Raw genomic sequence first — 26,613 nt, 5'->3', positions numbered from 1 at the left:
AATGAAAAGCAAGCGTATGACTTGCAAGCTCAAGTACAAAATAGCAAAAAAGGTGAAAGAGCATAACAGAAAAACAAAGAGGGATGTTCAAAAGAAAGGACCCCAACGGCCCAAGAAAGATCCTGGTATTCCTAACTTGGCACCATTCAAAGAAGCTATCTTGAAAGAAGCCGAAGATAGAAAATACAAGGCAAGTACAATTGTTAGAATCTGAAGAGAATTAGCGATCTTTGGTTGCAATTGATCTACACTGTACAAAAGAGCATACGTTATGATTGTGTGGGGTTTTTTTTTGCCTGCATAGTAGAAGCAAGACATGAGTGGCACTTTTCAGATGATAATGGTGGTGTCATATCACCAGAACTGATATTATCATGAAATTATTGCATGAGGTCACTGATCATTTAGTATGAAATTCAGGTTACAAAATATAGGTCTATTGTCATCTGAGATCAATTAACTTGTCCTTGTTGTATCAACATAAAAAAGGGCAAGATTTTGAAGTTTCAAGATGAATTTGAAAATACAAATCCCTATCCATGAAACTTGGGCATAATGGTTTTCAAGTGTCAGCATGTTTTGAGTAGTAGGTAAGCCTACTGGGTAAATTAGATTTGATTTAAAAAAATTGTAAATAATTTCATTTAAAAAATCTCTGATTGTCTGAGAGATATATTGGTCATCAGATCAAAGGTCATTTGAGGTCAAAAAGGAAAATTGATATTTACTCCTGATTTCATGTACATGTTTTCATGTAAAGATTTGATTAGATTTCAGGCTTCAAATTATTTGTAGGTCAAGGCCACTATTTTATAGACAACATGTTTTTAATACAAATCTAAAGTTAAAGTGCACACGAATTTCTAAGGGCAATAAGAGGGTTATTGAATCCATTCTATAGCCTTGATGGCCTCAGATTAATTTAAGCCCTGAAATTTCATAATGAATTGGTAAATAAAAAAGAGAATGTTTTTGTCTCGTGAAGGCGAGCCTTAGGGATCCAAATGACATATAATCGTAAATGCAAAGAATTTGGGAGAGCCAGCAGAGGCAATTGGCCTTTCACGTCATGCTCTAGCCATATAATAGTGATTCAAACTTTGTTTGAAGGGGATATATAGGAATCAGTGTACGGTCGGTCGGTCTGTTGCAGATCTTGCGCATCGAACTACTTCCTCAGTTTTTAACCAATTCTCATGAAACTTGACACACATGTTGGTGTTTGGGTGAAGATGTGCAAGACACATGTTTGGCATGTGTCGGAAATTGTATTTCCATGGTAACAGTACATTTTGGCCCAAATGAGGTAAACATCTTGCAGTTCAAATTTACTACGGCAGTTTTTAACCAATGCTCATGAAATTTGGAACACACATTGGTATTATAAAGATGTGCAAGAAATATTTCTTTTATGTATCAGAAATCACGTTGCCATGGTAACAATGTACTATATGCCCCAAATTAGGTCAAAATCTTTCGGTTCGAACTATTTGATCAGTTTTCAACCTATTCTCATGAAATTGGCTCACATGATGGTCTTGAGGAAGAGATGTGAAGGACATATTTTTGCATGCATCAGAAATTGTGTTGCCGTGGTAACAATATATTATATATAAAAAACGAGGCAAAAATCTTGCAGTTCAAACTACTTCATCAGTTTTTAACAAATTCTCAGGATATTTTGCTCTTACATAGGTCTTGGGGTAAAGATGGGTAAGACCTATTTTATCCCATGTGTTGGAAACTGTTTCCATAATAATAGCATAGGGCGGGGTATGAATCACCTTCAGTGATAGTTCTAGTTTTCTCTGACTTGTTCAGAAAAATGAACAATAGATTAATCTGTTTTATTCATAAACATCTCCATGACCTTAATTATGTGATGTTACTTGTTAGTAAACTAAAATTGAAAATTTTTCATCTTCACAATCTCAGGTATGATAATTGCTTATTTCATTTAAAGCTCATCCGGCCCGAAGGGCCAGATGAGCTTATGCTGTGGCGTGGTGTCCGCCGTCCGTCATCTGGCGTCTGTCCACAATTTCAAAATGCTTCTTCTTCGCCATTTCAAGACCGATTTCAATTCTGTTTGCTTTATATGATAGCACTAGGTGGGGGATTCAAAACTTCTACACAGAATTTTGAAACTGATTAAATATGCTAATTTATGCGCATTTTTCAAAATTCACAAAAAATGCTTCTTCTTTATTTATCGACCGATTTTGAATTTTTTGCTTCCATCTGGTAGAGCTTTATTAGGTTCACCAAACTTCTACACAGAATTTTTAAATTTTGACTATAACAATTTTATGCTAATTGATGCGAAATTCATTTATGCATATTTTAAAAAATTCACATAAAATGCTTCTTCTTTATTTGTTGACTGATTTTTTTCTTCCATCTGGTAGAGCTTCATGAGGTTCACCAAACTTCTACACAGTATTTTGAAATTCGGAGTAGAAAATTATTTATGCTAATTTTTGCAAAATTCATAAATCACAGAAAATGCCTCTTTATTTGTTGACTGAATTTCAAAATGCTTCTTCTTCATCATTTCAAGTCTGATTTCAATTCTGTTTGCTTTATATGATAGCATTAGGTGGGGGATTCAAAACTTCAACACAGAATATAAAACCTCATAAAATATGCTAATATATGCATATTTTTTAAAATTCAGATAAAATGTTTCTTATTCTTTAATTGTCGACCGATTTTGAATTTTTTTCTTCCATCTGGTAGAACTTCATGAGGTTCACCAAACTTCTGCATAGAATTTTGAAATTTTCAGTAGAAAATTATTTATGCAAAATGTATTCATAAATCACAGAAAATTTCACTTCTTTATTTTTGTTCCATTGAGAGCTACATGAGGTTCACCAAGGTTCTACACAGAATTTAGAAATTTTGGCTAGAAAATTATTTATGCTTAATTTATATGAAATTTATTCATAGATCACAAAAAATGCTTCTATGTCATTTCTTCATCAATTTCAATTCTATATCCTCAATTTATGTCACCAATGTAATTCACTACAGTGTCAACTGGGCTGAAATTAAAATTGTGTTAAATTTCGTTGCGAGATGCCGGATGAGCTCCACATCATTGATGTGCTAGTTTATTGATCACAAAGAAAATGATGAAGGAAGTGTACAAATTGATAGTGAAGAAAATGATAAAGTATATAAAGTGATATGATTTATTGTCACCTTCCCACTTTATACATGTAGGCAGAGGAGCTGAAAAAGAAACAAAAAGAAGAAAGACATAAGGAGTTCTTGAAGAATCGTAAATTAAGTCAACTACAGAAGGATGCAGAACGGAGGCAAAAGTTGTTTGAAAAGAAGGTAAAATTATTTCATATTGTCTGATATAGTCTGAAATTATATTTTCTTGTATTATGTTAATTGTGTATAAATTAATATGCGTCTGCCTTACTAAGGAGATTTCCAGAGTATTATGTGTGTCTTTTTGTTTTTCTGTCTCATTTCCATTCTTTCAAGAGAACCATGCCATGTTTTGATACACAAAGTTTAGATGTAGCTCATGTAAACAAATGATAGTGAATAGTGATGTTGATTTGTGTAGATTTTGAGATCATGAGTGAAATGGTCAAGTAGCTAAATGTATTTGTTTTGTTGTTATATTGTTTTCTTTGTAACTATGAAAATGAATGTTCAGTTTTATTGAAAATCAGCTGGAAACTTGAAATAAATGAGTTATCCTTCCAACATTTTGGAACAGTGTAATAAGTGCCAATGTAGCGTATTTTTATTTTATAATAACCATTTATGTAGGCATATGAAAGGAAGTGTGAATGAGAAATGATCTGCATTACAAGTCTTTATTGTAAGAATGAAGGGACTTCTACCTATTTGCAATGTTATCTGTCTATTAGCAGGAGAATGTCCATGATTTTGCTAATTTTAAGTTCAATACACCACAGTGCATGCACATGTTCATAGAATCAAGCTTGATCTGGCATTTGCGTTCAGGTGGTATATCTTTTCCTAGCACTATAAGAGTTTTTAAAAAATTGTGAAATCATTTTTTCTGACAGGGAGGCAAGACAAAGGAAGGAGGAGCTACTGCCCAAGATGTGGAGAGCTCTCGCAAGGCATACTATAAAGAGTTCAAGAAAGTTTTAGAGGCTTCTGATGTGGTGATTGAGGTATTAGATGCCAGGGATCCTATCGGCTCTAGGTGTATCCAGCTGGAGAAGGCTGTATTGGCATCAGGAACCAACAAGAAACTTGTCCTCCTACTTAACAAAGTTGGTAAGGGTGACAGTTTTTATGAACAAGATTTATGGGTTTATCTGAATTTTACCATTGTCTTTTCAAATGTGGCCTCTTCCCGCATGAATTGCCTAGCTTCAAGACACACTGTTGCACAAGTTCTTTCTTTAAGCTTTGTGCATCTGCTTTTTGAGCCATGGCACATTTGTAACAGCATGTTGCTAAACCACCAGCATTTTTCTGGAATATGATATCAAAATAATTTAAAGAATAAATATCTTCATCTATAACATCTAAGAAATTGACAAATCGATAGATTAAAGAATAAATTATAGAAGTTAGTGTTAATGTTAGAAATGCTTTTTAGATGGGGAAAATAACATTAGAAATCTTATTTGTGGTGTTTATTATATTAATTGAATGCAGTTTGTCAGCTTAAGAACCGAAAAACTAGTGCCTGTGAAAAATATTGCTTTGATCAGATCTTTCTTGGCCATGATTTAGACGAAGGGTCGAATTTGCCCCCACCCCATGTAAGATTTTGTCAGAAAAAGATGAGTAAGAAAGGGAATAAGTTCTTAATATCTGTTAGTTTGATTTACATCATTCTCATACCTGTTAAAATGTCAAATATAGCCATTTAATCGCTTGTCCTTGTGTGATGAAATAGTGTGAATTATGTTAATGTGTGTGTGCATTTTTTTTTCTTCAAATAAAAAAGAAGGGGTTAGCTAGTGTTATGTGTGACATATATGTGTAGAAATCTTATTTGTAGCATATCTACATATGCCTTTACTATCTTAGATCTTGTTCCAAGGGAGATCACAGAGAAATGGCTGAAGCATCTAAGGAATGAGTTTCCTGCAGTAGCCTTCAAAGCAACCACACAAACACAGAGATCGAACTTGGTATGTATCCTTATTCATTTCTATTCATGTCATTCTCATGATACCCCATGCAATGTTCCCCACACTATTGTTTTTATTGCTTTTCTTTTTGACAGGCAATATTAAAGGACAATGAAACCAAAAACTAATACAGTATAATATCATTGATAAATACAGGACAATCAAAATAAATCCACTTATACCCCAATCCGATCTCCTAGTATGAAGTACCATTTCTTCAAAGTCGCGCTTCTTCAGGTTCAATGTCTCTGGATGGAGATCTCCATTTTCGCGGGGATACTAGTAGTTCAAATTGTGACATTAGCGACAAACTACATCTCTAAGTAGATATCTACATTTGCCTATTATAGATTCTTATTTTTAATTTTTTTATTATTTTTTATTATTATATATTTATTAAAAATTTATTCATTAACTTTTTTTTTTTTTTTTTTTTTTTTGGGGGGGGGGGGGAATGGAATGTTTTCGCCAATGGAATTTATACCCTTTGCCACCAGGATTTGGCCTGTCTGTCTATCTTCTCTCACTCCCCAGCTCTAGAATGAAGAAAATTACTTTGTCCTCCATTTGCATTTTGTTACCCAAAATTGGATTGGAGATATCTATGCTATCCAGTGATCTCCTTTTTTATCTCAGGCTATAAAATTAATATGCCGAAGGTCAAATGAGGTCAAATAATAATGTAACATTTGTGTTTCACACAGACTTGATATAGTTTAGCAGCATTATTTTTGCATTTGACCAAAATTAGATTACAGTTTTTTTTCAAATGTTGTGTTTTTATTGTTTTAGGGCATTGAAAGTATTGTGTCCTATGCAATACAAAAAAATAAAATATGTATAACTATGGACCTATTACAAATGGACATACAACGAGAGCATTTTATGGCCACCACCTGTTTCCAGCTGTCAAAATTGCTGTCACACAGTTAACTTTCTCTTTGCGCTTTGTTTGAGCGCTTGGGGCGATTGTTTACTCAATCCCTTCTCGGACAATGACAGTCACCACTCGATGTTTGGCCCTCTTTCGACTAGATGCGGTCATGTAAGCTCGATTGCTGCGATCAGGGAAAGTCCCTGCATTACCTATAATGCAATGCGCAATTTATTTCTGGTTTTCAATACATTATTTCACGCTGTCAATACTGTGCAATTGTCGTCTGATCATCAGAAAAAAATCCTATTAAATTTCGCCAATCCTCTGGAATTTTATACCCAAATGAAAATCAACTTCTGACCGAAGGTAAGCGCGACTATCGACATCAATACTGTCTGAAAAAGATGCATTTTTAACGTTTTTCCGCACATTTCTCTGTCGAATTTTAACTGCTTTTTTTTACTGATCTGCACGGTGATGTCAATGCATTTTGTGAGCGGTTGTTAGCGATGTATGTAAAAAATATATTTATGCGCGCCTGTTTTCTTGTTTCTGCAATCATTTTCATAGCGCTAACGTTCGCTGCTGTGTGTTGCTTTTGATAAAGTGAACGAACAACATTGCAGTGTGTAGGAGCAGCGCACAATTGATTTCTGCTGTCCATCAGTGACAGCGTGTTTTATGACCGGCTTGATGGGCGTCAGCTGCCAGCGCTCTGTTTATAAAAGGATTAGCGGTGACGGTCTTCGGCCGAAAGGAGGGGATTCGTTGAATGTCCATTTGTAATAGGTCCATGGTATTACTAAGTCTTATTTTATTTATGATTTTTTTGTACTCTCTTTGCCCATTTGAAATTAAACATGTTTTCCTAACCATTATTTTAGGGTTCAAAAGCTATTTTTATAGCTTTGTAAAATCCTTAAAAGGGATTGTACTTTATGAGCAACTGATTTAAATCATTCTCAAACCAAAGATGAAACGTGTGTATGAGTGCCTTATTTAAACCATGAAACATGCCACAATATAGGAAGAAAACAAAACTTTACACACAAGTAGCAATTTATTAGCCTGATTTTGATAACCGTCTCTGAGATGCATTTAGCTTATTCCCAGTTTTCTCAAATTCTCTGTTGGCTGTGTTGTCTGCCTTCTTTTGTGTGTACAGTAACTCCTATGCACACACTATTATTAGCTACACTGTACATTCAGGGTACATTGGATGCACTGTATGTAGGGGGTCGGGTCAACTCGGACCACGGGACATCTCGGACCGCGGGCCGAGTTGTCCCACCCATTACGATATTTTTTTTTCACAAATCTGCGTCTATTTTTCCGTCATTTCGAAATTTCTTGTAAAGATTTTCTAGAGATAAGGTCTGATGGTAATGTTCTTCACTTTCTATTGCTTTTTTTTTCGCTGAAATAAAAAAAAGTGTAATTTTAGGCGTTTTTCGACAGCTCGCGATTCCCATAGGCGCGCGTGTATTAACTGTGTCGGTGCTCGACTCGGCCCCGCTCAACAACTGACTTGATGTTGTGATCATTTCTCCTCAAGTTACCACTTTTATCGCAGAAGATGGACTTTCTTGTATTCCATTAACTCCATTTTCACATCACAATAATAAAATTTGGTGCATTTGCACGATTTTGTTAAAGTTTTTCACCTTTTCTCTCTGGTCGCAAGAAGCGAACAACCGATGAACGGTCCGCTGCTCTCCATCGCAATTCTACGTAGCTCGGCCGCCTAAACTGGCGGGGTGGGATTCAGCCCGAATCCCCAATGGAAGTGGGCGTGCACAGTCAAAGAGCTGAGCTTGACTGAGTGAGAGAGTGAACTAGAGCTTGAAGCTTGGCAGTGTCGTATAGGCTCTGCCTTTTTTTTGTAAATATTTATATATATTTTTTTATTTTTTCTATTTTTATTTTCCCTGGTGTAGAGCTTTAAGATAATAATTTAATATATTTCAATGTCTTTGACTGAGTGTGACTGTGGTGTGGATGTTTGAGTCGCACAAAAAATACTTTTACGAGGGTGGGGGCTCGGGGCGATTTCACTCCTGCCCCCGAAATGTGAAAAAATATTCGCAGTGTAGATGTGTGGGCATGCCGGGCTGAGGGTAGCCATCAATAATAAATGTTTATTTGGGGGCTTAATTTTTAACTTCAAATTGATTATTTTTAGGCCTATTTTTTTTTTCATTTTATTTTATTTTTTTATATTGAGTGTCCCTGGTGTAGAGAGCTGAGTTTTAAGTTGTAATAATCAATATGCTTCAATTTCTTTGACTTTGAGTGTGACTGTGGTGTGGATGTTTGAGTCGCACAAAAAATACTTTTACGAGGGTGGGGGCTCGGGGCGATTTCACTCCTGCCCCCGAAATGTGAAAAAATATTCGCAGTGTAGATGTGTGGGCATGCCGGGCTGAGGGTAGCCATCAATAATAAATGTTTATTTGGGGGCTTAATTTTTAACTTCAAATTGATTATTTTTAGGCCTATTTTTTTTTTCATTTTATTTTATTTTTTTATATTGAGTGTCCCTGGTGTAGAGAGCTGAGTTTTAAGTTGTAATAATCAATATGCTTCAATTTCTTTGACTTCGAGTGCGACTGTGGTGTGGATGTTTGAGTCGCTCAAAAAATACTTATACGTGGATGGGGGCTCGGAGCCTCTTCACTCCTGCCCCCGAAATGTGAAAATGTTCTAGGTGTATCTGTGTGGGCATGCCAATTTCATTTTTATTTTTTATATTGAGTTTCCCTGGTGTAGAGAGCCGAGTTTTGGAGATGGTGAGAGGGGCGAGGAGGTGAGAGATGGTGATGATGAGAGGGATGATAATTTTTGATGACTCTTAATGAGAGGGGGGGGTGATGAGAGGGATGAAGGTAATGAAAGAGATGGAGATGAGGATGATGAAACGGACGAGGATGTGAGGGATGGCGATGATGAGGGATGGGCCTTGATGATGAGAGGGACGAGGGGGTGAGGGATGGCAATGATAAGAGGGATGGGGATGATGACTCTTGATGAGAGGGGTGCATGGAGATGGTGAGAGGGACAAGGGTGTGAGGGATGGGGATGATTATGGGAGGAAATCCCAGGGGGGGACGTGTCCCCCTACCAAAAATAGTAAAGGGACACAATATCAAATGTCCACCCTACTATTTTTCTTCTTGTTTGATGGAGAACAAAATAATACATCATTCACAATCGAAATGATACATGTATTTAGGACTAAATTAATGACCTTATATTTTTGAAAACCCCCTTTTTTTTCTTGTCAATTATTTTTGGGTTATAAAATGACCCTACATTTTGGGCGATAACCTTTTTTTTTAAATTTTTAATGCTTGTCAAATTTTCCAGCCCCAGGTCCCCCCTGGGGACAGATTTCCGCCCATGGGGATGATGATAGGGATGAGGATGATGGGGAGGGAAGGTGAAAAGCCGGCAGAGATGGATTTAAGAGGAAAATTCCGTCCGACGAATGCAGTCATGAAGATTCCGTCCCACATGATAACCCAAAAATATGGCTTGATTTTTGTTCTAAATCATGTTTATGTGATGAAAATCACACTAGGCCCTACAAGTATTTTGGTTATATTGAAAGAAAATAGGGGTAATATTTTTTCCAATTATCAATAAATTAAATTCTTCATTCAATAAAAATGACGAATTTATGATTTTGAATTTCATTTCTTTTATATAGCATGTGGTTTTTCTTTTTTATTAAATTTATTTTACTTTATTTTTCATCACTGTATCATGATTTTTGTCTCACCTGGATAGCAGAGTGAGACTATAGGCGCCACTTTTCCGACGGCAGCGTCAACATCAAATCTTAACCGTATAAGTTTCTGAAATGACAGCATAACTTAGAAAGTATTTGGACATAGTTCATGAAACTTGGACATAAGATTAATCAAGTATCACTGAACATCCTGCAGCGAGTTTCAGGTCACATGACCAAGGTCAAATGTCATTCAATGTCAATGAACTTTGGCCATGTGGGGGTATTTGTTGAATAACTAATTTTGAATAACTATTTTATAGGAGTTTTCAAAGTCAGCACTGCTCCCGGGCACTGCTGCTATATTGAATCGTGTAGTGCAGGTGTCAGGTGAGACTGCCAGTGACGTTCCACTTGTTGTATCATTACAGGGCTCTCTACTTAACTCAGTTTTTTTTATTAAAGAGACCACTCTTTCTTAAGAAAACAGAAATAATAAATAAATCATTTAAAGGGATGCTCCGGGATGAAAATATTTAATGAAAATATTTAATGAAATAAGCACTTTGATATAGTAACATTCACATATCAAAGTGCTTATTTCATTAAAATCTGACATCAAATAGCGGGGTTATTGAATTTAACGTTTAAAAATTAATCAATCTAATTTCATATAATAAAAGTGAGGATGTGACATCATAAGCTTGCTTATTGAATATCCATGAAGACACGCCAGACCTGTTTCACCAGAATAATGCAAATCATTCTTTAAAATGCAGCGATAATTTTGTTATTCCTTATCCGATTTTGATCAAATTTTTAATGTTTTCTTTGTTCAAATCATATTATTTTCAGCCTGGAGTACCCCATTATCACTGATATATAACTTATTAAATAATATTGCCACAATTTGTTCAAGTTGTTCAAATTATCTAGTAAATACAATAATTTTATTGTTACAGAAGCTTGTCTTAAGAGTCATTGAGAAGGTGATCATAGAGCTAATGCTTGTGTCAACAATTTATCAACTACGTGACCTGCAACTTGCATGATTTATGTAAATATATACAAAAAGTCAAAAATTTTCTAACTGGTACACCTTAAATGATTACATCCATAATCATGATACCAGGAACTAGAAAATGTAGATTGGAAAACAACACTAGGGCAACTTAGTGTTAGATACAAAGTTCAGTTTTCTAGAATGGGTGATATTCTATTAAAGAAAAACAAAAACAACATCACTCCAAAGGAACTGCAAATATTATTTGATAAAAACAAAATCCACTTCATAGTTTCTATTTGCAATATTGTATTGACCACCCTTCTCCTGTTTTTAATACCCAGACAAGCATGATTTGTTGTTACCCCCGGCCTGGGCCCTCCATGTACCTGTCATTTCTTTGTATTTTACCTCTTTTTCTTTGTTTTTTCTATTGATCGATGTATCAGTGTTTAGTATTGTTGGCTTTTTTTATACCAGTAATAGAATATAAATTTAATTGAAGAGTGATGAACATAATGAGAAAGGGAGACAATGATTAGATAAGAATGGAGATAAAATATGATTTGAAAATATTACAATTTACAGAATATGACATATACATGTATATTTCTATTTATTCAAAGTTCACAATTCATTATTATTCAGGCTTACATTTTAAATTTAAACAAGTTAATTAAGATTAGTGATGCATTTTGGAACAATACTAACTTAAATACGTTTTACTTTGAATAAACAATAATTGGTAAAAATACAAAACACAAAACTTCTTACTCCATTCTTTCCTCCTGTAAAAAAATACAAACTAAATGAAATGGACATTAGTTCCAGTGGCGAATCAGGGGGGGGGGGGGTTGCACATTCGGCCTCTCCCCCTTGAGAGGTACTCAAAAGGCAACTGAGAACCTTTTTTTTTTCTTTGCTTGTCAAATTTTTCCTGGGGGAAACAAATTACTATGATTTGGCAGTGAAGACCTTTTGTCAAAAAATTCCTATACAAAATGCCCCCCTGGCCCTGTAGGGAAATGTTGGATCCGCCCCTGATTATATTTCAAATGGGAATAACACTGAGTGGCCCTAAAACTTGATTGAAAAAAATGTTCACAACTGTATAGGGCAAGGCTTCAGTCTCCAAGCTCACGACTGTGCAGGTACGTCCACTTCCATTGGCAATTCCGGCTGAATTCCACCCCGGCAGCCTGACATCCACCCTTAAGACCAAGAAATGAAATTAAAGAAAGTAAATCAGGGAAAAAACGAGGAATGGACAGGGGCACAATAAATTACATCATTTTGTTTTAAATCCTGTAAAAAATAAAAAATAATACTTAATTTAATTTCAAATTAAGCCCCCAAATAAAACATTTTTTATTGATGGCTACCCTCATCCCGGCATGCCCACACAGCTACACCCCGAATATTTATTTTTTCACATTTCGGGGGCAGGAGTGAAATCGCCCCGAGCCCCATGCACCCACGTAAAAGTATTTTTTTTGCGACTCAAACATCCACACCACAGTCACACTCAAAGTCAAAGAAATTGAAGCATATTAATTATTGCAACTTAAAACTGAGCTCTCTACACCAGGGACACTCAATATAAAAAAATAAAATAAAATGAAAAAAAAAAATAGGCCTAAAAATAATCAATTTGAAGTTAAAAATTAAGCCCCCAAATAAACATTTATTATTGATGGCTACCCTCAGCCCGGCATGCCCACACATCTACACTGCGAACATTTTTTCACATTTCGGGGGCAGGAGTGAAATCGCCCCGAGCCCCCACCCTCGTAAAAGTATTTTTTGTGCGACTCAAACATCCACACCACAGTCACACTCAGTCAAAGACATTGAAGTATATTAAATTATTATCTTAAAGCTCTACACCAGGGAAAATAAAAATAGAAAAAATAAAAAAATATATATAAATATTTACAAAAAAAAGGCAGAGCCTATACGACACTGCCAAGCTTCAAGCTCTAGTTCACTCTCTCACTCAGTCAAGCTCAGCTCTTTGACTGTGCACGCCCACTTCCATTGGGGATTCGGGCTGAATCCCACCCCGCCAGTTTAGGCGGCCGAGCTACGTAGAATTGCGATGGAGAGCAGCGGACCGTTCATCGGTTGTTCGCTTCTTGCGACCAGAGAGAAAATGTGAAAAACTTTAACAAAATCGTGCAAATGCACCAAATTTTATTATTGTGATGTGAAAATGGAGTTAATGGAATACAAGAAAGTCCATCTTCTGCGATAAAAGTGGTAACTTGAGGAGAAATGATCACAAAATCAAGTCAGTTGTTGAGCGGGGCCGAGTCGAGCACCGACACAGTTAATACACGCGCGCCTATGGGAATCGCGAGCTGTCGAAAAACGCCTAAAATTACACTTTTTTTTTATTTCAGCGAAAAAAAAAGCAATAGAAAGTGAAGAACATTACCATCAGACCATATCTCTAGAAAATCTTTACAAGAAATTACGAAATGACGGAAAAATAGACACAAATTTGTGAAAAAAAAATCTCGTAAATGGGTGGGACAACTCGGCCCGCGGTCCGAGTTGTCCCGTGGTCCGAGTTGTCCCTGATTCGTATGTAGGTCATACTGGATCCAACCAGAGTTTGTGTTGTAGTACAGATTCCTCTCTCTATACATGTAGTCATTGAAACCAACCCTCATTTATTTGCAAACTTTGGTTTACATCTCCAAAGTTTTATGGTAGTTCCTGTAGATATGATACTTTTAAACTTTTGCACTGGTAGTTTTACACTATAAGCCTTGTGTTCAGCCCATTTCCAAGAACCAAAATGAGAATTTTAAAAATCAGAACAAAGTGAAGCGATCACTTTAAGAATGTATTCACATCATGCATGCTATATCGGTATCAATGCTCTATTGGAATATACATGTTGATATTGTGTTCTTCATTCCAGTCACAGTCCAAAGTACCAGTTTCATTGTCATCATCAGAACTTCTTCAGACAAGTCACTGTCTAGGAGCTGATTCACTTATCAAGCTTCTCAGTAACTACTGCAGGAATGTAGACATCAAAACATCTATTACTGTAGGAATAGTTGGTGAGTTATTCTGCAAACATAATTTTGATATACACATAGTTACTGATTCTTAAATGGGCTGTGCTCTCATGATTTATTGTCTTGCCTGCATAGCAGAGCGAGACTTTAAGGCACCGCTTTTCTAACGGCGGCGGCCTCAACATTGAAATCTTAAACAAGGTTAAGTTTTTGAAATGTCATAACTTAAAAACTATATGGACCTAGTTCATGAAACTTGGACACAAGGGTAATCAAATAATACTGAACTTCCTGCCTGAGATTCAGGTCACATGACCAAGGTCAAAGGTCACTAAGGGTCAACAAACTGACCATGTTGGGGGTATTTGTGGAATTGTCATCATAACTTTGAAAGTTTATTGGTCTAGTTCATAAAACTTGGACATAAGAGTAATCAAGTATCACTGAACATCCTGTGCGCATTTCAGGTCACATGACCGAGGTCAAAGGTCAATGAACTTTGGCCATAATGGGGTGTCTGTTTAATTACCATCATAACTTTGAAAGTTTATGGATCTGATTCATGAAACTTAGACATAAGAGTAATCAAGTATCACTGAACATCTTGTGCGCATTTCAGGTCACATGACCGATGTCAAAGGTCAATGAACTTTGGCCATAATGGGGTGTCTGTTGAATTACCATCATAACTTTGAAAGTTTATGGATCTGATTCATGAAACTTGGACATAAGTGTAATCAAGTATCTTTGAACATTCCAGCCGAGTTTCAGGTCACATGACCAAGGTGAAAGGTCATTTAAGGTCAATGAACTTTGGCCATGTTGGGGGTATTTGTTGAATTACCATCATATCTCTGTAAGTGTATTGGTCTAGTTCATAAAACGTTTACTTAAGAGTACCGTACGTAACGGTCTATTAACCGCACCTTTTTCTCGGCGGGATAGAAGCAAAAGTCGGGGGTGCGGTTTATCCACGGTGACGGGTCTGAGCCAGCCCGCCGTAACCCCTCCTGAACATGTGAGACGTCTGCCAGTTCACAACACATCGAGTGGCCGGGCGTAACCCCCAGGGCAATGTCGTTTAGAGGGGTATGAGCCGCGGGTAATGGGAAGCGATTATTACGATCTTAATCAAATATTGTCCATAACAAACGCACCCACCTTCATGACACTAATTTTGACTTTATTCTCGATTCAAAGCAGCGAAGTACCCTGGCTAAGTTCAAAGAGAAACCAAGCATACTCGGTAACATTTTGTCACAGCTGAGCGAGAGTTGAGTGAGCTTAGAGCTAGCTTGCGTTGTATTGTGGTTATATAGTGCGACTTAAGCTGGCTCTATTCATTTTAACCCCTCCCCGGCCGCGAAAGTCCCGTTTCGCGCCAGCTAATTTTTTTCTTTCTCGTTTGCTTTTAATAAGATACCATGTACACCACGCACAAGAGAGACAGCACGAAGCCGTAAAAACAATTGGAAAAAAAGCAAATTTCTTTGTTTCTTGAACCTTCCTGTAATGTAATCCCGTATCCAAAATTCATGCTAAGACATCGAATGCTAGACAAATTCTGAAAGTGATTGTGAGGTTGTGATGCAAGAAATGTGAATGTTTCTTCCTCCTACGCCGGTAAAGACACATCATAATTTGATAAGATGTACTGCTGGTACCGTATCGTAGTTTGCAATGTAAGAACGGCAGTGCTGTGTGTGTGTACACTGTGACTGTGAGGTGAGTGAGTGTGTAAGTGGCCAATATTGTCGGGACTTTTCTTTCTTGCTAACATTTAGATGAATTGATCAAGAACAGCAGATTTCCGCATACCGGTAATCTCTTTGGATACCATGAAATCTTTAACTGAGTTTTTGTTTCTTCGTATCTCAAATATGCATGTAAATGTGAGAAGGATTCATTTATTTTTTTATTTTTTTTAGTCCAAAGTTGGGGGTGCGGTTAATCCACGGGTGCGGTTTATAGTCCGTTACTTACGGTAACCAAGTATCACTGAACATCTTGTGCGAGTTTCAGGTCACATGACCACGGTCAAAGTCAATGGACTTTGGCCATGTTGGGGGTATTTGTTGAATTACCATCATAACTCCGTAAGTATATTGGTCTAGTTCATAAAACTTGGACATAAGAGTCATCAAGTATCACTGAACATCTCATGCGAGCTTCAGGTCACATGACCAAAGTCAAAGGTCATTGAACTTTGGCCATTTTAGAGGTAATTATTAGATTGGTCATAACTTTCAAGGTTTATAGATATAGTGTATAAAATGTGGATATAGGGGTAATCAAGTATCACTGACAAGTTTTAGGTCACATGATCCAGGTCAAATATCAATGAACGTAGTATTGTATCATATGAATGGTGTTTTTTGTGAATAATTATTTTAGTTTTCAAAGTCAGCACTGCTGCTATATTGAATCGCGTGATGCAGGTGAGACAGCCAGAGGCATTCCACTTGTTTTTATATGCACTGTATAATGATGCCAACTATTTGAGCAACATGATTTATTTCGAACATCAGCATTTAAGAGCCCATTAAACAAGCTCAATTTCTTATGTTAGTTTCTCTTGCTACGGTACTTGAATAAATCAGGTTGAATTCAGGATGCTATTATGTTGGTGCAATTTTATATTCTTACCAGAGTAATATTGATATTTTGCACATTAGAATGTAGTAATTTCATTCTGAGAGACTGACTTTTAACCCTATCTATGCCGGGCTATTTTGGGAGTTCATATGGCCGGGGTGGGGGGGGGGCCTCCCAGGCCCCCCTTGAGATCTCGGCCGTCAACCGCGCCGAAAATTGGCATGCGGGTTGTCTGGGACATAATCTACAAAATTGTTTAGTAATTTATTTCATGCGAATTGTTTATAAGTGATTATGCTAATTTATGCGTTATTAGTATGCAAAATCAAACTTTTTCCTCTAACTCCCTAAATAAAGCTCCAAATGTTCAAATTTTTGGTATAGAAACTCTTTGTGGTGTTCTTAGCAAGTGTACATTAACAAAATTTCGATATCAAATCATTTTCTTATGTATTTTTTATTGCAATTTCTTATGTATTTCTTTGTTTTTTGACCTTTTGATTTTCATTGTTTTTTCAATGAAATTTGTTGTGGACTCTTCTGAGATCATAAAAAGCATAAAATAAATACATCTAGACTAGCAAAACTAAAAATAATAAAACATTTATGATTTTTGGTTGAAAACACAATTTGCATTGACTTTGACTCACAAAATCACGTTCTTGAACAATTTTTGGTCTGACATCCACTTACATAATTTGCGTAATTTCGGAACCACGTACCCGGGTGACGCAAAATTGGTCTCAAAAGTTGCACAAGACTTGATAGTAAAGTCAGCGAGCGGCGCGGTCATAAAATTTCGTGCGGCGAAAATATTGCGCGAATCGTTGAGGGGGGCCTCTGAGGCCCCCCCCCCCGGCCTAGATAGGGTTAATCTATGGAGGCTTTCATTTAATTGTTAACATATTGTACTTAATTATAACAGGTTTTCCCAATGTTGGAAAGAGCAGTATAATCAACAGTCTAAAGAGAAATAAAGTATGCACTGTAGGAGCCATGCCAGGAGTCACAAAGTAAGTACATGTTATTCATATTTGACCTCTCTGTGAATACAAGGAAAATAACTATGCTTTGGCAGATATTTTTTAGCATGGGTGCTTTCTGTGTCATAATGCTAATAAGTGTCCTGGAGAGGGGACTGTAAGGAATGCCCCCACATGATTTGTGAAACCTGATATTTACTGTCCTCCAGTTCATCTGTGCAAGGGTCACTGAAACTGGTCCTTTCACTATTTATGAGACCTTTTCACCACTTATTTCATTTTGAAAACTACACTATAGAAATTTGATGTATTATTATTTTCATTCATAGTTTTTCGTTATGACAGATTAATTCCATACAAATGAAAGCCATATTGTGAAGATGCCCGGCATTGATCTAATTTTAACTATTTCTGTAAAATCCTATACACTCTTTATACAGAGCGAAACAAGAGGTCCAGCTAGCTAAAAACATCAAACTTCTAGACTGCCCCGGTGTTGTCATGGCAACAGGCAATAGTGAAGCTGCCATGGTCTTAAGAAATTGTGTGAAGGTATGTATAGGCTGTAGCTGAACCAGCTGCATGTGATTATTTATTGCTGTGAAATTATGGTACATATATTTGTATTAAATATTGTATCCATAGATTGATCATATGATGTAAATTATCCTATAAAACACACATATACACAATTTTAAACTTTGTTATGCTTTTGACTGTCTCCTTTAGGGAAGGGATTTCCCCTAAGCTCAAAGCCATTTGATATTGAGATGACTCTTTGTTCGTATTCCTTTGCCAGTAGAAGATAAGAATATATATTTCAGCTGTATGATGAGTGCAGAAATCTGTGGACATTGAGGTCAACTTGTGATATAACATTGTCCGAATGACCATGATGCATAACATATCTCTACGTTTTGTTTTGATGGTCAGCTTGAAACAGTATCAGATCCAGTAGTACCAGTGGAAGCCATTCTAAAGAGATGTACCAAACAATCCCTCATGCTTCATTATAACATCCCAAACTTCAGCAATGTCAATGATTTTCTTTCATTACTGGCAAGGCGGTATGGAAAACTGAAGAAAGGGGGTGTAGTAGATGTTGAAAGTGCAGCTAAGATTATCTTACAAGACTGGAACATGTAAGTTTATGCAACCTACCATTTTGATAGATTTATATAAATTATGGGCGTATATTATAGTGTTTTTGTGAATAATTTGTGTAACTTGTTATTCTAACTGATTTATTTAATATTCTTTTCCCTTTTGATTGGGCCAAGCTGAATACATATATGTATGTAACCAAGCTATCATGCAAATTACAGCATATGAAATGGAAAATGCTTTTTGTCTCGCCCACCAGAGGTGAAGGCGAGACTTGGGGATCCAAATGTTGTCTGTCCGTCCATCACAAACCTTATGACCCATAACTCTGCAATTGTCACTTTTCAACCAAACTTGGAAGGTAAATGGACTTGGGCGACCTGCATGTTATGCTGCAGTCGGAGGTCACATGGTAAGGTCAAAGGTCATTTTCAGGTCAACGTTAAAGTTTACATGCAAGACTCTCTTATGACACCTAACTCCTCAACCGCAAGTCACTTTTCACCCAAAATTGGATGGTAGATGTACTTTGGAGACCTGCATGTTATGCTGTGGTCAGAGGTCACATGGTAAGATCAAGGTCATTTCCAGGTCAACGTTAAAGTTTATGTGCAAGAAACTCTTATGACACATAAATCTGCAACTGTAAGCCACTTTTCACCCAAACTTGGGTTGTAGATGTACTGAGGAGACCTGAATATCATGGCGCAATCAGAGGTCACAGGGTAAGGTCAAAGGTCATTTTGAGGTAAATGATATGACACATAACTCTGCAACCATAAGTCACTTTTATACCAAACTTAGGTTGTAGGCGTACTTAGGAGACCTACATGTTATTGTGTTCAGAGGTCACATGGTATGGTCAAAGTTCATTTTGAGGTCAACATTAAAGTTTACGTTAAAGATGTTATGACAAGTGTTATTCCATCCCAGTCATTTCACAATGAAGTTTCGATACAATTCTGTTGCGTGCCCTCGCAAACCACGATATTTCTGGTTATTTTCATAAGTAGGCGAGACACAAAATCGCTTATGCCTTGTGGTAAATATTGAAGTTTAAAGATATCATTGAATTCGTTTTAATTAGTATTTTTCGTGTACTTTGTTCCATGTATTACTTCATTATTTGGGTTTCGTCTGAGTTATTTGAAATGAATTAAATATTCATAATAACCTGAATTTGAATTTAAAAAAATCATCAGATTATTTTTTTTTTCACTTTCAATGATCATATTGCAGTGGTAAGATAACATACTTCACCCACCCACCAGAACAGCATAGCCTACCAAGTCATGTAGATGCTTCCATAGTTACACAATTAGGACAAGAATTCGATGTAGCTTCATTACAAAAGGAAGATGAGAAGGTCCTCAAAGGTATGTAAATATTAATACTTATTTCAGATTTTAATATTTTTGCAATGATGTTATTTTTCAATTAATTCTTTGAGTGTGGTATTGCAAAGTATAAAACGGGTTCAAAGATGTAGCCAATAGCGAGTACATATGCAAGCCACATGTTCATGCTTTAATTCTACGCATCCTCCCAGCCATGCTTTTTTGTGATGTGAAACAAATATTAAAATAACAATCTGTTTCTTGCTGAGTTCAAGAAGAAGAAAAAAAAACAACCATTGCAATAGGGAATTAAAAGTTGCTATCTGGTGTGTACTTCAAGTTGCAAATAATTCAATTTCTTTTAAATATAAAGAATGTAGTTTATTGTCTCCAGCTTCTCTATTTTCAACAGAATATCAACTAAAATAGGATGTATATATGCGTAATGGTATTCATGGTCTCTACATTATTATTTACATGGTGAGAAGACATTTGTGATGATTTATCCCATGTTAACTGAATACAGGGTTAAGACGTGAACCTACAGCTACAGGGATGGAAATAGAGACCATTGGACACTTAGAAGGAGTCATTGAAGATGATCAATTGGATGCCGATGATGAAATTGAACATGAGATGGATGAAGAAGAAGAGGATGATGAAGAAGAAGAAGAAGAAAGTGATGAAATGGAAGATGATGAAGAAGAGGAAGGAGAAGAGGTATTACAAAGTCACATATTTACTTTTTTATTAGTCATTCCAAGTGTGTCTGATTTGAATAGTTTGAAATACTTATTTCATTCAGAGGGGAGCATGATCTGAATATGGAGGAAGAATACAATAGGCACTGCAGAGGTTTGAAGATAGAATTGATTTAAAATGAGATTATTAGATAAAATTGTTTATTTATTCGATAGAATGAAAACAAAATCCTGTTTTATTGGAAATTGATCACCTGTATTTCTTATTAGTTTTATTGTTATTTTGTTCTTTTTTTAGCTTTACATTTTTCATTATTTTCATATATTTGTTGACCTTTTTATTCATTTCTATTTTTTTGTTGTTTTTTTAATGTATTTCATTGAGAAATATGATGCAATAAAATTGTCAATGGTGCCCAATACTGTAGTACCAGATATTTTCATTATGTATGACAAATGCATTTGCATATCAAACTCTTTCAGCATGAAGAAAAATATTTGATAAGGTATAACTTTTTATATATTTCTATTTTCATTCATTTCATTTTTTTTTAGCTGAATGAAGTAACTGTCAATGTACCAACATCCAAAGCTAAAGATGCAAAGAGCAAAAGAGAAAAACTGGAGAAGCTGAAGAAGAAAAGATCAAGCAAAGTAGAATCCAACTCACCCATTGGTAACCAACAGCTCAACAAGGCATCCAAGCTAGCTTTTAAGAAAATGCTGAAAAAGAGAAAAAGATCTGGTTAGTTAGATATGTTTTCACTGTGTTTGTCTCCCTGATTCTATTTTGTTTCACTTTTTTCACATAGTTTTCTCATATTTCACTTATTATTCACATGCCCTCCGTGGTGGTTGTTAGATGCATCATGTTTTGGGGTTGTCTGTCCGTCTGCTGTTGTCATTCTCATGATAACTAAAGAACCATTTTACAAATCAACTTCATCTTGCTGTTAGTATGCATGTACAAGCGACGATGACTTGACTAGTTTTGGTGTATCATGGTCAAATATCAAAGATCACATAGGTCAAGTATATGGAAATATCTTGTTACGATAATTGAAGTCTTTGTCTGAGGGATTAACTTCTATCTTGGTCTTGTATGCATATTGGAGGGATGATTTACTGATCAGATTTTGTGGTCACAAGGTCAAATATCAAGGTCATAAAGGTCGTGATATACATGAATATATCTCTTTCTCATAAAAAAGGATTGTTTGATGTATCAATATCAAACTTGGCTCATGTATGCATTTATCTGTATATCAATAAAATTGATCAAACAATCTGGCTGCTATTGCTTCAACCAATTTCCTGCTTATTAAAGCTAGCACTTGCATTTTGTTATTATATGAAGATGTTAATTTGTTATAAATTTTTGAATAAACTGCAGAACTCATGAAAAAAATATATGTGAGTGAGGATGATATTAGATATTGGGGTCATGAGTTCAAAGGGTGTTAGGGCACAGAGGTTTTTGTGTGAAGTTCAAGAAATAACTTGGCTTACATTCATGTGGAATTAATAATTATCTGATTAGATTTCTGGGTCTTGAGTTTAAAGGTCAGAGAGGTCATTCAAAAATGTAAAAAGTTTGGCATGTAATATATTTATGATGTGACAATGGTATAGGCATACATGTCAAATGCATTGAGTTGAGAATCTAGTTTTATCGTTATCATTGTTTGGGTATGTTTCCAACTAAGTTAAAGGTCATAATGTTTCAGCTTGTATGTATAATTTTTTTCATTCATTCCTTTTCAAAATAATAAATTTATAACAAGAATCTAAAATTGAGCAAACCGCAAATATTCAATTGTAATATGGAATAATTCATGGTTCTGAAATGTTGTGGTCAATAATATGTAATCTTTTGTCATGTTTTCATTTCCTTTTATGTAAAATTATGAAATTAGCATTGGAGGTAAAATACATAACACAAATTGGTTTCTTTCTTTTTTCTTCCTAGATAAATTGGCCACTGCTCTTTCTGATGAGCTCACCCAGGCTTTTGACTTTTTTCAGTCAGGGCGAGGAGATAGTGATGATGATGATAACTACAGCTTTAAAAAAGACTTTTTCCGATAATTACATGAATAAATACTCAAAATGGCAGGGAAGATTTTTATTCTTATCTGCTTTTAAGTTGAAAACTTCTTCATGAACTCTGAAAATGTGGTCATAAAATAAAGTAGGATATATATATATATACATGAATATATATATGTGCCATATAAATGATCCATAATTTGCTGGAAAACCATAAAAGAAGAATTCATGTGCTTGTTCTACAAGGTCTTCAGCCTTTATAGCTTACCTTTTCTGAAACCACTCTTTTTAACAATAGCTTGTTCATGGGAGCATACCACAAATGCCTTAAATGCTAATAATGGATCAAGGAGTTATATCATGGATGGTGAATTAAAGACAAGAAGTGCAATCATTTGTTTCCCCTGCTATGGTCAATCACTATCACCAGTACTCATTTATCAAATCTTGTCAAAACTACACATGAAAAACTGAAAAGTAACTGTTAACAAGTCAAACCTAATCACATACGCATTTATGAAAATTGTCTTTTGAATCATTTCTAAAAGTAAATCACCATAATTTTATGTTTGGCTACATTACCTTTGAAAGTAACCTAGTAGCCTAAGTATGCACATGGCAAAGAGTCAAGAAATCTATATTGAGTCTTACATAAACATGTACATGAAGAGGAGTGTCAAACTGTCAATGTTGAGATAATCTCATGATGAATAAACTGAGTCGAGATGTTGACTTTTCCAAATTTCCTTTGAATTTTTTCTAAATTATACATTGACCTGAAAGAGGTAATACATTTACCAAAAGGACAGAGAAATAATTTTGGTATGTGTGACCCTCATTTTACTCCATTTATATTTCACTTCATGATCTACTTGAGACATCATAATTTGGGGGGATTATCACTTTTTAAAGAAGCACACAGTGGAGATGAATCATTTCAAGAAAATAGGGAGTCAGATTTACATTATACTGAATTGCTTTATTTTAATGACCAAGTTCCATGGTATGAAAGTTATCCTGAGGTGTTCAACATCATATGCTGTGTTCTGCATTGGATATGGCTTGTACAGCAATACAAGAAGAATAAGAACCTATGATATAAAAAGATACCTATGTCAGATGAACTATGTGGGCATTCATGATGTGTAACTGAAAGAATTATTATATATTGTATATATATCCAAAACAATGCCATGTCTTAACCCTAATTCTCCCGGGGGGGGGGGGGGGTGGGGGCATAATGGCCCCCCCTCGACAATTTTCGCGATATTTCTGCTTCGCAAAATTTTTTGACCTCGCCGCTCACTGACTTTTTACTTTCAAGTCTCGCGCAAATTTTGAGAACAAATTTGTGACGCCCGGGGACGCAGTTACGACATTACGCAACATTATGTAAGTGCATGTCAGACCCCAAATTGCTCATAAACGTGATTTCATGTACAAATCCAATGCAGATTGTGTATTAGCCAAAATTCATAAATGTATCTTTATTTCTACTTTTACTGATTAAACTTAATTAATTTTGTCTTGTTTATGAACAGAATTAAGTCTGGAACGATTTCCATCGAAAAAACAATAAAAAAACAAAAGGTAAAAAACAAAGAAATACAAAAGAAATTAAGAAAACAATGAAATACACAAGAAATCGGTCTTGGTACCAGAATTTTTTTCATTCACAATTGTTAGAAATGCTATAAAGAATATTTTCACCAAAAAATAGCATTGTAGGAGCTTTATTTAGTGAATCAGAGCAAAAAGTATGATTTCATGAATAAATTAGCATTATTAATTCATATAAAATAAAAATATATGAATTCAGTGAAATTTACCAATGCAACTGCGTAGATTACGTCATTCTCTACCATCATGCAAATTTTCGTTGTGATCGCGCAATCCGCGGCTGAGATCTTAAGGGGGGGCTATAATGGCCCCCCCCCCCTGGGAATGACAAGAATCAAAATACCCCGGGAGATTTAGGGTTAAATAAGTGTGGTATAATTTTTTATTTAAATGAAGCACAACTTGATTGCCATCAAAGTTATGAATACAAATGTGTATTTAATAACAAAACCTCTCAGCTTAAAATTGATATGAATTAATCGCTACCCCCAAATTGTAAGATAAATTATAGACATTTCCTTTGAGTTATTATGGGCAACAGTATGATTTTTATGCTTCATAGTTTTATAATCATGAAAACAACCTTTTGACAATTAAATGTATGTATCGGTTAATCTAAGTTGCTTAGGTTCATCTGATATAAATGTTATATTCAAAGTTGTTTCGAATGAAAAATAAGTGATCTAATTTTGAGATATTCTTGTATCACCATAGTATGGACTCATAATCACTCTTAAGTATAAACAAAATCCTGCACAATTGTGATCAGTTAAAGGCTGTTTTAAGTTTAGGTAAATCTAAAAATTACTCACTTTCAAAGTTTTTAATCATTGTCATTTAAAGTAAAAGAGTATCATAAAATACATGTTATGTGAGAGCATGGAGGTAAAAAAGGAAGGAGCACCATCTCGCTTATTTCATTTAAAGCCATGTTTTATGCTGCATGGATAGAATATGTCAGGCATGTGTTTCATTGGCTTTTTCTTGCACATTATAGACAAGAGTCCTAATTAACTACAGACTTACTGGCTAGATACAATAGGAAATATGCTTTTGTAATGATAGTTAATTTTCGCTGCCTCTGGTCGGATATTATGAGTAGACATGTTGCTAACTTTTATGGGGAAAAGCAAAAATAAATGTTGCAATTATTACTGAAATATGATTTGAAATTACTCGACTGGGCGCATGCGGGCGCAACTGTGACACATAACATCTCAAATTGGTGTATTTCCTGAAACTAATTTAAACTTTTTTATGAGGAAGTGTGTGGAAATTTTTTTAAATGTTCATTTAAAAATTGTCAAGTTCTGAGGTTTTCTCACATTTTGAGAATGTCATGCAATATTTTGCCCATTTTCATGACACAAGGCTTTTGAGATATATTTCATCATGTGTTTAATATCCACATTTTGTGATGAAATAAAAATAAAAAATATTCGTGATAATCGATTTTTTAACACAAATCACTTCAGTTTTTCCATGAAACTGGTGGCATCACAAGTCTCCATCAAAGGCTACAGTGTACCTGTGTATTCTTTGATACTTCTTTAGAAATCAAAAGCTACATGAATCAATTTGCATTTCAATGTCACTCCATCCTTTAACCTCCATGGTGAGAGATTCAGGTTAAAATCCCATATTGCAGGTACGATTTATAATTGAATTGTCAAAAAAAAAGTCACAGGTATTGGATTTTGATTTATTTTTGTACATAAAAATCACTTCTCAAGCATAGAATGAGACAAAAAAAAATCAGGATGAAACTTAGATATCTTTCTCACCAGAATGGATCCCCCCCTTTTTTTGGGGGGGGGGGTCATATGCTAGAGCTCTTTGAGGTATACCAAACTTCTACACAGAATTGTCAAAAAATGGTTTATTAAGATGTGCGTGCAGTGAAGAAAATTAACAGTGACCAAGAGTTTTCGATCAGACCGCAGGTCCCTATGCTAATTAGCAAATTGGCCAGATTCATCCAAAATTCCAAATCCTCTCGTGGCTGAATCCTCCCTGTTAAATCTCGAGAATCATGAGATTTTCTTTATCTAAGAATTTACCTACTTTATCCTCAAGTTAAATTAAATATCTTTGCACAACTTGACAGAGTAAATGTTTTTCTTTCATAATATGAACCCAGCAATATAACCGTTGAGTGTGTGCTCAAACAAAAATAAAGTATAAAACAACTTTTGTCAGGTGAAAATAATTATTTTGTAACATTTTAGATCAAAAGTTTCACCTACATTACAAAATCCTTAAATAAATTCAAACACATGACCTGGAATAATTCTTCTTTATACAATGATACCAAAATCATGAAATTTGATGTATATTTAGAGCAGCAATGGCCAAATTAAGAGGTGGGTTTTGGTTTGTATCAAGTTCATTAAATATGCAAAACCTCTGTGGTCCTGAATATCACTTGGATGAAAGAA

The 26,613-nt window shown here is 35.3% G+C and overlaps 1 protein-coding gene across 1 annotated transcript; it reads left to right on the top strand.

Annotated features, from left to right (window-relative positions):
- On the top strand, positions 1 to 26,279 carry LOC129256912 (uncharacterized). The gene is made up of 12 exons (XM_054895131.2): positions 1 to 194; positions 3,233 to 3,345; positions 4,059 to 4,275; positions 5,041 to 5,144; positions 13,684 to 13,828; positions 17,307 to 17,394; positions 17,805 to 17,916; positions 18,298 to 18,506; positions 19,708 to 19,844; positions 20,332 to 20,525; positions 21,062 to 21,251; positions 22,476 to 26,279. Exons 1-12 carry the CDS (start codon positions 2 to 4, stop codon positions 22,592 to 22,594), a joined length of 1,821 nt encoding a protein of 606 aa, XP_054751106.2. The 5' UTR covers position 1; the 3' UTR covers positions 22,595 to 26,279.
- Positions 26,280 to 26,613: the final 334 nt, after the last annotated feature.

Source organism: Lytechinus pictus, chromosome 3 (assembly GCF_037042905.1).
Source record: "Lytechinus pictus isolate F3 Inbred chromosome 3, Lp3.0, whole genome shotgun sequence".
Lineage (NCBI taxonomy): Eukaryota > Metazoa > Echinodermata > Echinoidea > Temnopleuroida > Toxopneustidae > Lytechinus > Lytechinus pictus.
Note: the sequence above shows the minus strand (reverse complement) of the source record. Positions and strands in the feature narration are given on the sequence as shown.

Coding starts and splice junctions, on each gene's coding strand:
- LOC129256912 (XM_054895131.2), top strand. CDS start 2: ATGAAAAGCAAGCGTATGACTTGCAAGCTCAAGTACAAAATAGCAAAA. Junction 3,346..4,058: donor AAAAGTTGTTTGAAAAGAAG/GTAAAATTATTT, acceptor TTTTTCTGACAG/GGAGGCAAGACAAAGGAAGG. Junction 17,917..18,297: donor TCTTAAGAAATTGTGTGAAG/GTATGTATAGGC, acceptor TTTGATGGTCAG/CTTGAAACAGTATCAGATCC.